The sequence below is a fragment of the Pelodiscus sinensis genome, chromosome 2 (genome assembly GCF_052426305.1).
Source record: "Pelodiscus sinensis isolate ZL-2025 chromosome 2, ASM5242630v1, whole genome shotgun sequence".
Lineage (NCBI taxonomy): Eukaryota > Metazoa > Chordata > Testudines > Trionychidae > Pelodiscus > Pelodiscus sinensis.
The window spans coordinates 153,528,053-153,545,531 of NC_143053.1; the positions used below are offsets into that span (position 1 = coordinate 153,528,053).

The 17,479-nt window shown below is 40.0% G+C and overlaps 1 protein-coding gene across 5 annotated transcripts in view; it reads left to right on the plus strand.

Moving 5' to 3' along the window:
• Positions 1 to 17,479, plus strand: part of TMEM245 (transmembrane protein 245) — a 158,158-nt gene that overhangs the window by 38,751 nt on the left and 101,928 nt on the right. For 4 of the 5 annotated variants that reach the window (XR_012901837.2, XR_016348906.1, XM_075921638.2 and 1 more), the window contains exons 7-10: positions 216 to 239; positions 9,968 to 10,072; positions 12,356 to 12,438; positions 16,052 to 16,142. Coding sequence is in view for 3 of the 5 variants with exons in the window: in XM_075921638.2 (XP_075777753.1) it covers positions 216 to 239; positions 9,968 to 10,072; positions 12,356 to 12,438; positions 16,052 to 16,142 (303 nt within the window). In the remaining 2 variants the exon portion in view is untranslated. The remainder of the gene's footprint in view (positions 1 to 215; positions 240 to 9,967; positions 10,073 to 12,355; positions 12,439 to 16,051; positions 16,143 to 17,479) is intronic. The other variant, XM_075921639.2, reaches the window with a different exon arrangement.

Below are 17,479 nucleotides of genomic sequence, written 5' to 3' on the forward strand. Positions count from 1 at the left end.
TTCCGATAAATCCTGATGTATTGCATTACAGATTTCACTATTTCCTGCTGTAGTTTACCTTTGGGTGTGGAATTATTTAATTTTCATTCTGTGGATGACTTTGTCTGCCTTCATTTCTAGTCACACTATTACTGCATTCTTCAATAATCTTCCACTGTCTTCTTGTCTTTTTTTCCCCTCTGCTCCGTCTTCCTTCCCTCTCCTCCCTCCACAAGCTGTGGCACTGGCTTAATAAGAAGGTAAATAAAGTGATTGTGATTCCAACTAAATTGTGTCCTTTTTGCAGCATGAACATGCTTTTCTCTGTAGTTCTCTCTCCCAGTTGTTGCCCTTCCCCTCTCACATCTAAGCTACTGGAGGTCATATAATGCCATCTGATCTATTTCTTTTAAATAAAATGAAAGCATTTAGTTAAATGCCTTGTATAGCAGGATAGTATATTAGGGTTTTTCTTTTGTGGACTTGGGTTCCAATAATTTTTCTTAAATCTTAAAATTTGATCTCTGCCTAATCCCCATCTGTACATAACAAAGCCAATGAATAATTTGACTTTGTAAGCATTTATTTTCAGTGGTATATAAAGGTGTTTACAAATTTACAGGGGTAAGTTGAGAAAGATTTGAGTGGAAATGTACATATTTCCTGCAATATGACTGACTCTGATCAATGTTATTAGGCTTTTACTTTAAAAAGCACCACATTTTCACGTTCTGAATTCTCACATTCTTTTTCAGAGGGACTAATAAAACAAAATATTACTCAGAATGGAATGATTGCTAAAGGAAATGAGGAACACCTAAGACAGCAAGTAGGAGGGAAGACTGCAAAACAGTTACTGTAGTTAAAAGAAAATAATTTCTCTTCTGTGACGTTCATAGGAAGAAAAATAGCCATGCAATCTAGATGATACACAATTTCATCCTTAACTCATCCTGTGTTGCTGAGGTACATCAGTGTACATATTTCAGTTCTAAACAGGATGAGGTTACTGGGGATGTTAAATTTCAATTAATCAGGTAATCAAGTAGTCGATTGATGGTTCTTGCTACATTTAAAAGGTAGAAGTGCAGTGGTCAGGACCCAACGTGAGTGGGGACTGGTTCAGTCCCTGCTCGTGCTCTTTTCCCACTGTGACCCTACCTTCCTTGTCTCCCCTCCCATGAGATGGTGCTGGGGGGAACCAGCTTTTAAGCCAGGTCCCCCCAGCACTGGCTCCTGCTCCCCTGCTTGCTGCCTCTGATACAGAGGCAGCAAGGGGGCAGGGGAAGCGACTACTCAGGTAGTGACTTGACTGCCCGTATGCTTATCAGGTAGTCAACTAGTCGCTAACATCCCTAGAAGCTACTACACTCCTGCAAATTGCAGCTTTCATTGTCCATAGTAAGAACTTCTAGCCACTGCAGATGTACTAATGTAATGTGGGCAAACTCTTATTTTTGACAAAGCCTTAGGACAGGTCTGCACAACAGCCGAAGTTCAGTTTAAGGCATGCTATTCCAGCTGAATAAATAACATAGCTGTGGTTAATATACCTTAAATCGAGCTTTGGTGCTCTCCTTGCAGCAGGCAGAATGCATTCCAATTTACTTCCCTAACTCCTCGTGGCATCAAGGAGTACTGGCACTAACAGGAGTGCCTTCAGCATTGGATTTAGCAGGTCTATGTTAGACTTGCTAAATCGAACACCAGAAGATTGACTCCCACAGTGTTGATCTTTCTGCAAGTATAGATGTGTCCTTCGACTCTGGCAGATCATACTAGCTTCACAGGAGAGCTGAAGAAGAATGCTAGTGAAACTTGTATGAAAATCAAGGTGGGAGATCTTGCATCAGAAGTACAGTATTAAAATACAAATTTCAAACATAAATTCCGCAACAGGAAAGGCATTCAGATACACTAATGGTTGTAGATGGGTGGCATGCAGCCTGTGGTCCAGAGAATGTACACAGCTCATTGGGGAAAGCTGCCTGCAAGTTGTTTACTTTGCATCCGCAGGTTTGGCTGTTCTCAGCGTTCATTGCCTTGGTTTACCATTCATGGCCAATGGGAGCTGTGAGAAACGGTATGGGCCACAAGGACTTGTTTCCTACAGCTCCTATTGGCTACAGTTCTCTGCTCCTGGCCAATGAGAGCTGCGGATGGTCATATCTGCTGACGCAGTTTAGTGACCCGCTGGTGGCTTAACCTGACAAGATGTGTGCGGGCTACAGGTTGCCTACCACTGTTGAGATATATACGGATTTAAATTAATAAATGTTCAAACACAATATAAAGGGCAGGAAGTTAAAGGTTATATCTTAAACAGAAAAAAACACGACCCCAAAAAGCAAAACCAAATAACTGGAAATGAGCTACATTTCTAGCACCTACCTCTATTGTCATTTATATCCGTACTGGTGAGAGAATCCAATTAGCTGCCACTGCATAGAAACTAGATGTTGTCTGTATGAAGTATAGTCTCTTTGATCAGGTACATAATGTACAGCTTCCCTTGTGGACTGTAGTGTGGAGTATACACCTGGAATGTGGTAGCTCTGGCCCATGAGGAAAGATGAAAGGAATACTGTTGTAAAATCAGTCCAGAGTGAAGCTAGGGATGGAGAAGGAGATATAAAGGTGTTTTCTAAACAGTCTTGGTAACAAATAGAGTTGTCAAATAATCTGCATTAACTCACATGATTAACTGAAAAAAAATCCCAATTGCAGCTTTAATTGCACTGTTAAACAATAGAATTAAGTTGAAATTTATTAAATATTTAGATGTTTTTTTACCTTTTCAAATATATTTATTTCAGTCAAAATACCAAATTAATAGTGATTACTTTGTTGTTTTTGTTTGCAAATATTTGCACTTAAACTATATCAATATTTTTTCAGTTCACTTTGTACAAGTACCGGAATGTGATCTCTTTATTATAAGAGTGCAAATAACAAATGTAGGTTTTCTAATTAAATAACTGCACTCAGAAACAGTGTAAAACTTTAGAGCCTACAAGTCCACTCAGTTTTACTTCTCGTTCAGCCAATCACTCAGAAAATTTCTTAGGTTACAGTTTGCAGGCAATAATGCTGCCCCTTTTTTGCTTTACAGTGTAACCTGAAAGTGAGTACAGGCATTCACACGGCACTAATATAATGTGTCTTGCAAGACATTTACATGCCACATGAGCTATAGATTCTTATGTCCCTTGATACTTTTAGCTACCATTTCAGAAAAACGCTTCCATGTTGATGATGGGTTCTGCTCAATAATCATTCAAAGTCTTACAGAACAATACATGTTCATTTTCATCATCTGAGTCAGCTGCCACCAGCGAAAGTTTGTTTGTTTGTTTATTTATTTATTTATTTATTTTATTTATTGGTGGTTCAGGTTTTGTAGTTTCTGCATCAGAATGTTGCTTTTTTAAGGCTTTTAGACCGGGGTCGGCAATAATTTTTTGAAAGGGGGGCCACTTTGCGAATTTCTGAAGTGATTGCAGGCTGGCCTGAAAGGGGTGGGGCCTCAAGGGCAAGGGGTGGAGCCAAGAAACTTCACTGCTCACCGATCCTGATTGGCCTGGGGCTTGGGGAGCATGTGAAATCTTAGCCTCAGGCACAAAGTGCCTAGAAAGAATATCCAGCTGTTTTGAGCATCTGGCAGTTCCCTCTGGTGCTGTATACCGCTGGTGGTGGGAGGAGACTTCATACACTCTCCTTTTCCCCCAAGTCTCAATTGACCTGGGAGTGGTAGAGCAGCCACAAGCCTGTAGCCCTTTCAGTTGCTGCTGTTCAAAGAACACTCAACTCTGGCTCCAGGAGCTGTGAGCCCTTTAAATAGCAGCAATTGAAAGGGTTTTCACCTCTCCCAGCGGCTCCCAGGCCATGCATTAGTGGCCGGATTAACGTGTCGTGATGCTGTGATGCTGCTGCCCAAAAAGCAAACACAATTCTGGAACGTATTAACAGGAGTGTTGTCAGCAAGATACAAGAAGCAATTCTTCTGCTCTGCTCTGATTAGACATCAACTGGAGTATGGTGTCTAGTTCTGGACACCACATTTCAGGAAATATGTGGAGAAAAGAGGAATGAATAATGTCTAAAAAACATGACCTATGATGGAAGACTGAAATAAATGAGTTTGTTTAATCTGAAAAAGAAGACTGAAAGACATGACAGATTTCAAATACCTAAAATAACGTTATAAAGAAGGTGTAAAATTACTTTTCTTAACCTCTTAAAATAGGACAAGAAGCAATGAGCTTAAATTAAATCAAATGGAGGTTTAGATTAAACATTAGGAAAAACTTCCTGACTATCAGGGTGTTTCAGCGCTGGAATGAACTGCCTAGGAAAGTTGTGAAAGCTCCATCATTGGAGATGTATTGTTTTTAAGAGGAGGTTAGACAAACATCTGTCAGGGGTAGAGGGTGTTTGGTCCTGCTATGAGCACAAGGGACTGGAATTGATGACCTCTGAAGGTTCTTTCCAGTACTAGTATTCTGTGATTAAGAGCTTTCTATCAGGGGCTGCTTTTAAATGGGGAATTGGGTGAGTAAAAATTACATCTTAATATTACTTACTGAGTCCAAGGCATTGAAGATATTTCAGTAGGCTAGTAAGTCTTGCTGTGTATGGCACTGTTTATGGAGTGGATTTTAAAAATACCTTTCATATTTGGTAAAATCAGCGACTCCTGCACTGGTGTTAGGCAGCTCCCTAGCTTGTACTCATCTGCACTTTTTCACCCTAATCCTGATATCAGAGTAACTGACCTCACTGGTGATAAATTATTTTCTTTTAACAGTCCTAAAATAATTAATTAAATTAATTCCTTACCAGAAAATATATCCAACCTGATTTATTACTTTATTTTAGGGGAACAAATTAAAATACACTGAAACAAAGGTGTTTGCATAAAAGTAAGATCCTCAGACTGTTTGTATTTTATCACAAATATTTTTCAGATGTCTATATATACACTTTACGTGTGTGTGTGTGTATATAGTGTAATATTGAAAAACATTTTATGAAATCAGCATTCATATATGTATAGCTGTCATTTTAAGATGCATTGACTTTATGTAATTTTTTCATGATGTTCAGTGCCGTATAAAATATAGAAGGCATAATCACTCTCCTAATTACAATACATTTAAATATGCTTTTTCAAAATTTATTTCTAATACAAACTGTAGCTTTAAAAAAAAACCCATTGTTAGTGTTCATCCTAATTACTTGTTTTCCAAATGATTTTCTCCGTGAACTCTTGAATGCTTGTACTTTGACTCTTCTTTTAGTTTTCAGGAATAATTCATTTGTTAATTTTGGTTTATTTTTGAAATGTAAAGATAAGTTTATACCCTTCCCTTCAAAACTCTGACATTTTAAGATAGTTTCCACTGATAGTTTCCAATGACTGCATCTTAGAAATCCATATTTTTTTTAAAGAGTGAATGACCTTCTGTAGCTTAGCAATCTGGTTTCTTTCTATTCCTTGATTTAGATGCTTTGGCAACATCTGCTTGTAGCTATTGACTAACAATTAAATTAGAAGCTAACATTTTACAATACTGGAATAGCTGCTGACTAATTTTTAGACTGTTTTTGTGTGCATGTAATGTATTTTAGGAAAGTCTATAAGAATGAGCTACAGAAATATGCACCAGATTCAGTGGTAAATTTGAACTGGTGTAATTTATACTTATTTTTTTCCACTCCTTCAGCATGTAAATTGAACCACCTGTGAGTTGGAGTTTATTTTTTAAATGGGCCATTAGTCACGCATGTATAGGAGCTGCTGGGTGCACAGCATTTTTAAAAACTGAGACACTTACTAGGTGACTAAACATGTATTTATCAGCCTTTTTTTAGGCACCCAGGATTTGAAAGTCTTTAAGACTCCATTAATCTCTCTCTGGTTTACAAGGACGTAACCTGTGCCCCTTATTTCATTCTTTGAGCTCACCTATTGAGAGAGAGAGAGAGTCTAAGGCTGCGATACTTGTATTTTGAGGGGCCAGATGAAGGGGGTATATCAAAAGTTAAGAGGAGGCTATAAGTGAATTAATAATAAGGAGATCATGCTTTCATTTACACCTTATTACACCCTTATTCTCTTCCCTTTTCAGCCTTTCCCTATAGACTACCTGCAAGTAGCATAAAATCAGCCTCTTAGAACTTACCTATAGTAAGGACATGGATGACACTACTGGTTCAGTGACTCCAGTGAGAGTCCTACTTTCCAAGACTCTAAAGAGTTCCAGATCAAGCCAACAGTTTATACAACAGTAACACACTAAGCTACTAGATTAATCTATGCTGAAACATTATCATCACTGGTACTGTTCGATCAGTGCTGACTTTGATGGAAATTGCTCATACAGTTCCCTAAAGCAGATATGGCTATGGACTGAATAGCCAGTGGGACAGGTTCAGAGGTGATATGTAAACTTATTAATTGGATGTCTATTTTTCACAGACTGATTCTAATTTTAGCATACCTGTTGATGCTGGAAATAAGAGCTAAATTACATTAGTTTCAATTGTCTCTGAATTTGGCCCTCTGAATAGAATCCACAACTTTTTTTGTAGCCTAAGAAAGAAATAATAAGGTAAATTACATACATTCAGGTGAACATTTATTTATAATACAATATTTTAAGGCATTATATCTCTTTTATTTTCTGTCACTGTGCTATGAAAATCCTTAGTGTATAAAAACTTGGGAAGGGCAAAACAAACAATTTTCAGTAGTTTCCTAGGATATGTCTACACTGCAGAGCTATTTCGGGGTACTGAAAGTATCCCAAAATAGCTATTCCTCGTCTGAGGCAACTCGTCATTTCAAAATAGATAATTCTGACATCCTACAATCCACGAAGGTTAAAGGGAATTTCAGAATAGAAATTTGATGCTGTGTAGATAGTGCCAAATTACAAAATAAGCTATGTAATTTGCGTAACTTATTTCAAGTTAAGAATGTTGTGTAAAGACACTTAGAAAGTAAATAGTTCAGAATTCAAGCTGGTGGGAATTTTTCAAACTACCACCTTGCAGTCAGCTGATCTCTCCACCAATAGCAACTAGAAAATGTAATGGTCACTGAAGCGTTTCAGGATATGGTGACAAACAATGAAAATTTCCATGTTTTTCTCTAAGAATTGTGCTGGGAACTGCAGGTTTTTTGAGATTCCTTTCTGCAGAATATAGTATAATGCAAGTTTCATTGCAGGAATTTGCAGATCTCAACAATTACTTCTCCAAAGAGAGTATCACTTTCACTGGCTCCACACTGTATTCTGAATGGTTTCTCTAAAATGCTGATTTTATGCCTTGAGACAATGCATGTTAAACAAGAAGTTAGTTGTAATGGAGTCTCTGGGTAAAATCATCAATGTATATTAGGTGTTCATATACGAGATATAATTATGAGATTCAACTACTATAGCTCTCAGTAATTTATCAATAAACCAACTTAATATGCAGGGATAAGGACAGTAATAGAGAAATAATTCCTATTACTTGAATGTTTGGTATTCCATGACACCAAGGAAAAGAATAGCCACTAAAATTATCAACACAACCACTGAATATATAACCATTTCTCATTTCAAAATATCTGTTTGCAAATTGCCCTTGAACTCAGTTCTATTTTAAAGTAAATGTTTAGCGCACAGGTCCATTTCCCATGCTAATTTATTTTACTCAAGTGCTTTTTCTGATTTCTGAGCCACAAGAAATAGAAAAAATAAATTTTCCTACAGTGAGGTTGAGCAATTTTTATTTAATCAGACTCCTGTCATATTGTTCACTCTTTTCTAAAGTGCTTTCTATACAGCCATGTAGTTAAGATTTTTCCTTCTTTGAATGACACTAACACAACTTCATGAACCTGAAGTTGTGCGATTATGGGTTTGGTTTGGTAAAATCAAAAGGGTACATCTACACTACAGGGTTAATTCGAGTTAACTTAATTTGAAATAGTTAATTCGACTTAAGCTAATTCAAATTAAGACATCTACACACAAAACCTATTTCGAAATAGCGCGTGCACACTGTGTGGACCCTGAACCGAAGTTAAGGCTGGCTGGTATCAGTGCCGGCAGGGCATCAGGTTAGGACTTAGTGTTTGGGGCTGCTGCCTGAGTCTAACTGAACTCCGTGCTTAAAGGGACCTACTCTCACCCCGGAAAGACAGTTCTCAGGGTTCCCCGCTTGCTTGTCTACCTCAAAGGGGGACAGCAAAGCAGTCCTGTCTTGGAGTGCCCTGAGCGCCCGCACTCGGGACACCACAGTACTCGGTCACATGGAGCCAGAGCTGCCCCTGGGCACGCCGGTGCGTTTCGTGGGGTTGTTGCCATCAGCCTGGCGGCACTTGCTGTAGGCTGCCATCCAGGAGGTCCATTGGGGGGCTGTCAGGATCCAGGAGGCGCTGCGGGAGAGCATCTACCCCGAGGAGCCCTCAGAGCCACCCCGATCCTCCCCACCGGGGGCTCGTGCCCCATTCCTCCCTCATGTCCTTCCACTTACTCCTCCCTAGCCCTACTTCCTGATGTCAGACAAAAGACACATATGTTCAACTCGGTTTATTGAACAAAACTGGGGGTGGGGGATGAATCTTTGGGGAGACTGGGAAAAGGAGGTAGGAGAGGGGAAGGGGAAACCTGGGGGGAGGGGAAGCTCAGGGCCCAGGGTTGGAGGTCTCGCTGGACCAATTTGATTGGCATGCAAACCTGCTCCTGGGTTTGCATGTGGCCTTTGGTGGCCAGGCTGGCAGCTATCCTGCCATAGATGGCTGCATTCCTCCATCTAGTGCGAGATCATAGATGTTGGGGGCATCCCCCCCCAAACTTGAATAAGGTCCATGATCTCCACTCTGGACCAGGAAGGCACCCACCTTCTCTAGCCCCTGTCAGGTACCTGGAAGCTGGCAGACTGCTCCTGGAGAGTGGTGGAGAGCTGGCTGCCAGTGGCTTGCTGGCCCATGTTTTGGGGCCACTGGGTCATGGTTCCCAGTGGCCACTGCTGGCTCTGGGCTGGCAGGCTTGGAGCTGGCACAGGCACTGTGGCTAGAGTCTATCCCTTTAATGGCTCTGGGGCTGGAGGAGAGGAGAGTAAGTTTTCCTGGTTGTGCCCAGAGTGGCCACCAGGGCTCCCTGGGAAGGGCTGGAGAACCCCTATTTAGCATTAAGTATCTACACAGCACTTAATTAGAAATAGCTATTTCGAATTTGGTGTTACTCCTTGTAGAATGAGGTTTACCAAATTTGAATTAAGCGCTCCGCTATTTCGGATTAATTTCGAAATAGCGGTTTGCAGGTATAGACGCTATTAAAGTTAATTTGAAATAACAGCTGTTATTTCGAATTAACTTTGCAGTGTAGACATACCCTAAGTGTGTTTGTATTTATGTTCAGGCTGCCTGCACTGAGCTCAGGTAAGGCTTGAGGATGCTTAGCAGCGTTAAAAATTGGGTTACTTATGTAGCTATTGCATAGAGGCTTAAATGATTAACTTCAGCCACCCAAATTTGAAAATTATGGTTGTATAGCCCACATGGGTAATTTCCCAAGTTTTGGGCAGATTATTGTGACCCTAAGTTTCTCTATTATTTGAAGAAAAAAACTAAACCAAAATCTGAGTTGAGAATTAAAATGAGAGCTATTTTCTTTGGATCAGATAACAAAATAATTTAAAATGTATATTTGCTTTGCTGAGAGCTTGCTGTGTGATTCACAGTAATGTTTAAATTTAATTTGAAAAATCATTTGCATTATAACATTTTCCTTAGTTGTCATTATGTTTATTACTTATTAATTGTTTGTATCTAAGCTTGGGCATAAATAATACTTGCTTATGGCCTGACTTTTCAGTCTTTTTGTAAAGAAACTTCCTATGAAATCCAGGATTGTCATATTGGGCCAGTATCATTTGAATAACAAACTGATTTTTATATGCCATAATTTGTTTTTGTTTTTCTGCACAGATGATCGTGTGGCTGGAGAAAATGCTTGATAAAATCATTAGCATTTTCATAATATTTTTGCTAGTGATAGGAACCCTTCTCCTAGCCCTGCTCCTTACGGCAAAGGTACAGTACATCAAGAAACATCAAATTGTTCTTTTAATCCCCTTTTTAAGTGAAAATATTACTGTAGCACTAAAAAGCAAGAAGGCTTTTTTGAAATATTTGATAATCAAATGTTCTTCATTCTATCCTATTAATAATATGTATAGGTGAAGAAAAATTTTTGTATATGCAAAATATGTCACCCTAGTAAACTGTGTAGTTAGAGAATTGTGAGCCATGTTATAATTTTAAAATAGTAGCACTAGAATTATTTTGCAATCTGTTATAACTGCTTGGTTTCAGTGAGTAAGGAAGATACCTTCGGATTCCTTTTGCATCAGCATTTTGTGTGTAGAATATTACTATTATGAAACTACTTCCCATACTTTTATCTGAAGGATGATATTCAAATGCATTGAAAATCATTTTCAGCATAAATCTGTAGAAGTATGGGAAGAGCATACATTTGTATATAAGACCATCTGCATCTCACACTTGTAAATATTTGTGAGGTGTGTCGGTACCCATATCCACATGTAGGTACCCATAATCATTTTGATCTTTTGACACCATATTATCAAATTAAGATATACCCAAATTCATGATCATATTTTCTGAATCTGATTTTATGTAGTTAGTTTTTCTTACCAGTAGAAATCACTCACTTAATGTGAACTTTTTTATCTACAGAATTCTGTGCCACTCTCTACTTGCAGAATTCATGTCCCCCCACAATTTTTTTTCTCTGCTGCTGATGCATTGTGCTGAAGCGGTGATGCAGTTACGCTTCTTGTCTGTCAGGGGCTGTTGTGTTGCCACAACAGAGGGTTGCTGCTTCCATTGAGGAACAGCAAGACAGGAAGAGGGGAGAGGGAGGAGAAGAAGCTGAGCTCCTTGCAGCACCCTGCTCACAGGGCCAGGAGAAGAGGCATGGGACATGGCACATGAAGATTCTGGGGATTAGAGATGAGGCATCAGAAGAGGTAGTAGGGAGACAAACTGGCATGGTATCTGAATCAGGTATGGGGAATTCAGGGTCACGTGAGGGTGGAGGAGGAGCAGGGATGGCTGCATGAAGGTACAGGGATACATGGGGACGAGGAGGTGGGAGAAGTGGCTAGCTGAGTAGTGGTACAAAGACAAATTGGGACGGGGCAGATGTGCCTGATCGAATGAAAGTGTAGGGGTCGACCAGCGGAGGCTCCACAACTCCATAATAATTTTTCCACCCTTCCCCCCTCTCCCCAAAATCCTCTGTTTCCATACTTCTCATACTCATGCCCTACAGCCCTTGAGTTTTACTCCCGAGCTCCTTGCAGCAACTACTTCCCTGTTCCTCAGCTCTGCACTGCTTCTGGGTGGTGTAGGAAATATGTTCGGTATTGTAGTTTAAATAAGTTATTACTCCAAGTTCTGTATTAATAGAGCTAGTAAGGAGTCTATTAGAAAAAAAAATCCTGATTTGTTTGTCTTGTTACACACATTTATTGATGGGTGTTCTGAAATCATCAAATAATTGAAACTAGCCTGATAATATTGTTGCTTTGACAAATATTCAGAATTTTAATTTTTTTTGTGCACAGTTCCTTGAAATGTTTTTGCTGATTGTGTTCACATTAAGGACTTATTGATCATTTTTACTTATACTCTGTTTTTTTTAATTACAGAGCCCATGTGGCCATTCAGTCTGTAGTTAATGTCAATTTTCCCTTTTATATGATGTAGAATTTATTAAGAATATTGAGTATATGAAATCATAAGTTTTAGCAAGTGTGTAAACATTTAACACATCTATTTCAAGATACAGGTAACATTTTTTCTAAGAAATATATTTTATTCTAGAATTAAACTAATTCATTTAATAGCATAGTTGTTCATTGTAGCACAGAAAATGGAGTGACGTTCACATTTCTTTTATTCATGGCTCAAAAATAAAATTAGTAGCAGTACACTTACTTTAGGATTATGTAGACTCTTTATTTTCAGTATCTTACTGGTCAGTGTGTCTAGATCATAGTTGAGAAAACAATTTACAATTTCTGGGTTGTTGACCACTTGTATATTATCCAGATTCACAAAAAAGACTGGTAATTTTGAATTCATTAATTTTTGGATGTAGGAATTCAGCCCTTTTAAAGGGACTCTACTTTGTATCTTTCTGTCTTGAAACATTTCAAGAGCCTGATGTTTATAAATTGAGCACCAGAAATCACCAATCATTCTTGAACATTTTAGATGTAAATATCTTGTTAATTCAGGGTATATAACACTTTATATTGTTTCTTTTGTCTCGGTTTAACTCAGGTACATCAAGAAAGCGTTCACTTGATTCAAGTCACAAGCAGCTTGATCAATGAGACTGTTGCCAATCACCCAGAATGGGCAAAGTAAGAATGCTGAAATTATGAGTAGAGTAAATACTCAAGTTTCAAAGTGCTCTTATGTGCATTTCTTATATTTTTAAAAGACTCATGTTAAATGAGTGACTCTTTCAGGCATGCTGCTGCTTCCCTTCCAACAATTCTGGTGCAAATTTACCTTCCAGTCAATCCCTTGGACTAGTGATTGCTTGTGAATGTGAAAAGGCAGATGGGAGCTGAGCCTAATGATTTAATTGTGGACTGGTGGTGGCAGAGAGTTGTGTAATTTCCTGAGTGGTATCTGTTTTAAAATGGCTTGTCTCCCTGGCTGTAGTTCAGGAGAGCAAAAGGAAGATAGCTACATAATCTGGACCAGAAAATTAACTGGGAAGCCCCTTTATAAGATTGGAGGAATTAAGGCAATGCAAGCCCCTGTAAGGGTACCATGATGTCTGGGAAACTTTTTTGAGGAACTAATAAAATTGGGGGGAAATCTTTTGCAGTGGATTAGCAAAAAAGGAATTCATTTGGAAAAAAATTTAGTGGGAAATATAAGCGAAAATAGTGGAAGGGGAGAAGCATATAGTATCTACATGCAGATAAAAAGTATTCAAGTGCAGAGAAGTAGTGGGAAGTAGAGATGTTAAATTTAGATTAATTGGCTAATTGAATAGTCAATGCAGTTTGACTTTGAAGTGTAGCAACAGCAGGGCACTCCCATGTGCCCAGCAGTGTTTCAAAGCCTGCAGGCAGCCTGCAGGCAGCTGAGGACTCTGGGGAGCCTGGAGTCATGATGCCCAGGGACAGCTGGGGTCTCTGGGGAGCCCAGCATCAGGCTCCACGCGGTGTTTCAAAGTGGCATTGCCACATGGAGCCCGGGGGCAGCAGAGGACTCCCAGCTGCCCTTGGGCTGCACGCAGCGTTGCAAAATGGCAGACCCTGGGCTCCATGCAGCGCTGTCTCTTTGAAACGCTACGTGCAGCCCAGGCCAGCTGGGCACTGTATGTGGTGTTTCAAAGTGGCAGCGCTGCGTGGAGCCCAGGGTCTGGCCGCGATGCTGCTGCTTTGAAGCATCCCGCTCACCTCCTTTCCCCCCTCCCCCCATTGTTGTCTCTTTCTGATAGAGGCAGCAGGGGGGAAGAAGTGACTAGTCGAATAGTGTGTAGTTACTTCCCTAGCAAACATCCCACATCGTTCACATCCCTAGCAGAAAGATTAGAGGGAATATTGTGCAATAAGGAGAGCAAATTGGAATGGAAATGAAGGGAAAAATTAATGGAAAGGTAAAAAGGGGGCAGTTAGGGGAAAGGGAGGGAATCACTCTGTGTGAAGGGAGTGCTCACAGTGGATTGTGTGAATAGCAGAGATTGAAAAGATCGGTCTGAGGAGTGATTTTTCAGGTGATATGATTACAGAGTAAGTTTCATCCTTACTTTTATGGTGCTTTAAACAAATGAATATTGGCTATACTTTACTTTTTCTTTAGTCCCAAATTGTGTATACCAGTGATAGTCAGACAAATAGTTCTTTAAATGTGTCTGTGACTCTTAGCAACATATGATATTAAAACACTGCAGGACTTGAATTATTACCCAATCAGAATGCTTTTACTCTGTTAACCAGTTGTAGTTGATTAAAATACTACTTAGTCATTTTGATGTAAGAATGATATATATATATATATAATATAAAACCAAACTTTTCCATCATACTGTTTAAATATGGGGGCTGTGCCCTCTTCTCGCTGTGCTTCCCAGTCCCCCCATGCCAGTCCCCCTATCGTGGGGGGGTAGTCTGTTCCAGCTCTGTCCCCGGCCACCAAGGAGGGCCAGGTTGTGGCTGCGCCAGCCAAGGTGCCCCCCTAAATATTTCCTGGTACACTTTAACATATTACGTTAAACAAAACTACATTGAAGTACACTAGGAAACCTTTAATGCACAACGGGGTTGACATAGACCACTTAATTTAAAACACATTGCTATGTTTAAAAATCACATACAGTATGGAATATTATCCCACCATGTAGACAAGCCCCTGGTTGGCAGCTATTGTAAGATTCAGACCTTGCATTCTGCATACATGGTAAAAATCTGACAAAAATGAGACTAATACAAGTTGGCAGTTGTAGTGACCAACTAGATTAAAATGAAAAACTTAAAAAAACGATCAATAGTCTAGTCTAGATCTGAAGAAGTGGGTTTTGCCCATGAAAGCTCATGATGCCATCTACGTGTTTTGTTAGTCTTTAAGGTGCTACAAGACACTTTGTTTTAAGTTTTTTCTGTTACAGACTAACTCGGCTACCCTTCTGAAGTCTTAGATTAAAATGGCTGATAAGCAGTAGAGTTGCTAGATATCCGTTTCGATTGGAGTGCCTATTTATCAGATTTTTTTCCTTGACTGGAAGATACGATTTTATTTGATTTCACATTGGAAAAAAAATTGATTCAAGCCTTGTTAAATCATCCAGCAGGCTCTTATCAAAAGACTTACCCTACTTGCTTTCGGAGTATGAAGTGTATATAAGTTACAAAGTGGGCAAATGAGAGATCAGAAGCTTCCAATACCATATAACTGTATAGGGTTTTTGTTTTTTTTGACTGTCAGAAGCATCAGTTAATAGCTTATTGAGGTGAATGAAGGCATTTTACACCTCTTCTGGACCAAATACTGCTCCTCCCAGCATCTATGGGGAACTGTATTCTTTTCTGCACTGGTGGGGCAAGATTTGGGGAGCACCGGTGCATTGAGGCTTGAACACTCGTCACATAGGATATGTCAACACAGAAATAAAAGACCCACTGCATGGCTGTGGCTGGCCCTGGTCAGCTAACTAGAGCGTGCAGGTCTAAAAATTGTTGTGCAGACACTTGAAGGTCTTACTGGAGCCTGGACTCCAGCTTGAGCTTCAACACCTACATAGCAGTTTGATAGCCTCTCAGGCCATGCTCAGTGAGTCCTAGTCAGCAGACCTAGGCCAGCTCCAGGTGTTCATTTACTGTGTAGATGTATGCAGATTAGCCCTCTTCCTTTAGAGTGACCTGAAGGGGAATGGGAAGATTTTTTTTCTCAGTACTAAAAATAGTCTCCAGCACACACATTTTGAGTTGGAATAGGATTTGAGCAGTGAGTAATTTACATAACTTTGTATTTTTAGGCTGTCTGTCAGTTCAGAAAGACCACGCTGTATCTGTTTATAGTCATTTCATATTTGGAAGGCTTTCATTGCAACCATATGAGCTTGAAAGATAAGGTTTCCAAATTATATTTCCAACAAAGCAGCAAATCCTAAGAACCCAACAAGTGGCTAAACAATTATATTATAGCATACACATAGATCAAAAAGATGTCTTCTAAAGTTAAATTTGATAAGTTTGGAGTACTTTTCCTAATCAGCCTTAGAGTGAAATGTAAATGTTATAATCTTTATCCTCCGCTGCTTTGTATATTAAGTTGTTCTGTCATTGTAAGAGGAAGAATTCTAGTTTTAACAAAGATGTTAGTTGATGCATATTTAAACTATAGTTGCTTGTTGGTTGGAAACCTTTTGTAATCTTTAGTGTTTCAGGCATTGTAATGAAATGGTTGAGAAGTATTGGAGATAATTTTATTTATACTTTCCCTCCTTAAAAATATCAGCTGGCTTCCAGAAGCTCAGGTTTTTCAAAAAGCTCTCAATTCGGCTGCTAACAATGTATATCAGTATGGCAGAGAATGGATTACACATAAGGTAAGAACACCTTGCTAATATTTTTTTTTAATTTTAGTGTTTTGGTTTTTATTCTCTTGCAGAATAAGAGAATGATCTATTTCTATACAGTTTTTTCCTCCTTGTAGATGTCAGAGTATTTCCTGGTTTGCTTTAGTTACCTTGAAAAGTTGTTTTGCAGAAAATTGATAAATAGATTGGAACAAATAAGGCTAAATGTGATATTTGTGAATGATTTTAATGATCTTCCCCAGGGCTGCTGGAAGCTGCTTTTAAGAGCTTGAAAAAGGAGAGATTTATCCATCTCCCTTGTGACTATCCATGTAAAATCTATGGAAAACGTAATTTGTTTCAGAAATTGTTCTTAGTAAAGTATTTTCCTGATGACAGAATGCATTTTTGTGAAAATGACTATTTTTATCCAACCCATGATCTTCTGAAGTTCCAGTCTCTAAAGTACAAAGTTAATTGGAGATTAGGAGTTCAGCATTCCTTGGGAGGGTGGCAGTATCTGCTCTCATAAACATTATGACATCTAGCAGACCTCTCGGATCTCCTAGGGAGGATTGACTATATCAGAGTTGGGGAACCTTTTTTTATGTCGGGGGTTGCTGACCCACAGAAAAATCAGTTGAGGGCCACGCACAAGTGAGAAGCAAAGTAAGAAACCCCTGACTTAGAAGAAGAAAGACACTCCCTGCATTCCACTTCCACACCAGAGCCTAAGGGGTCCCAAGCTAGCAGATTTTGTGTGTTCCAGCCCCGTGCATGGGTGGCAGGGGGACTGGAGAACCAATTTAGGCTCCCCAGTTCTGAGCCAGGTAACCTGGGGGCTGCATCTGGCCTGTGGGCCTGAGGTTCCCCACCCCGGACTATATAGTATATTTTGACAGAAGTTTGTGCTTAGTGTTTTATTAGGGAGGCGTCTCATCTCTGTTTCCAGTTAATGTAGCAAAATTCCTTGTTTTGAGTAAGGTCATAGGCATGTGCATGGGGTGTGCTGGGTGTGCCCAGGCACACCCAAATGTCTCGGGCCGCCTAGCCCGACCCATTTTTGCGCCCGGGGCCCCACCTGGCCCAGCGGCACGGTGGGGTGCCCGGGAGCACCCCTGCCTGGCCCGGCAGCACGGCGTGGTGCCCCTGAGGCGCCCCGGGCTAGGGCCCGGCCAGCCTGTAGCTTGGGCTGGCTCTGACTCCAGCCCTGCAAATAGGAAGGCAGAAGCTGAAGGTAAGGTAATGGAGGGGACGGGAGGAAAAATAAGAGGAAGGGGTGGGAGAGGAAGGGGCTTGTGCTGAGGGGAGGGGGCAGGTCAGGAGAAGAAAGGGGAAGGCACCAAGGGACAGGGTGGAGGAGAGAC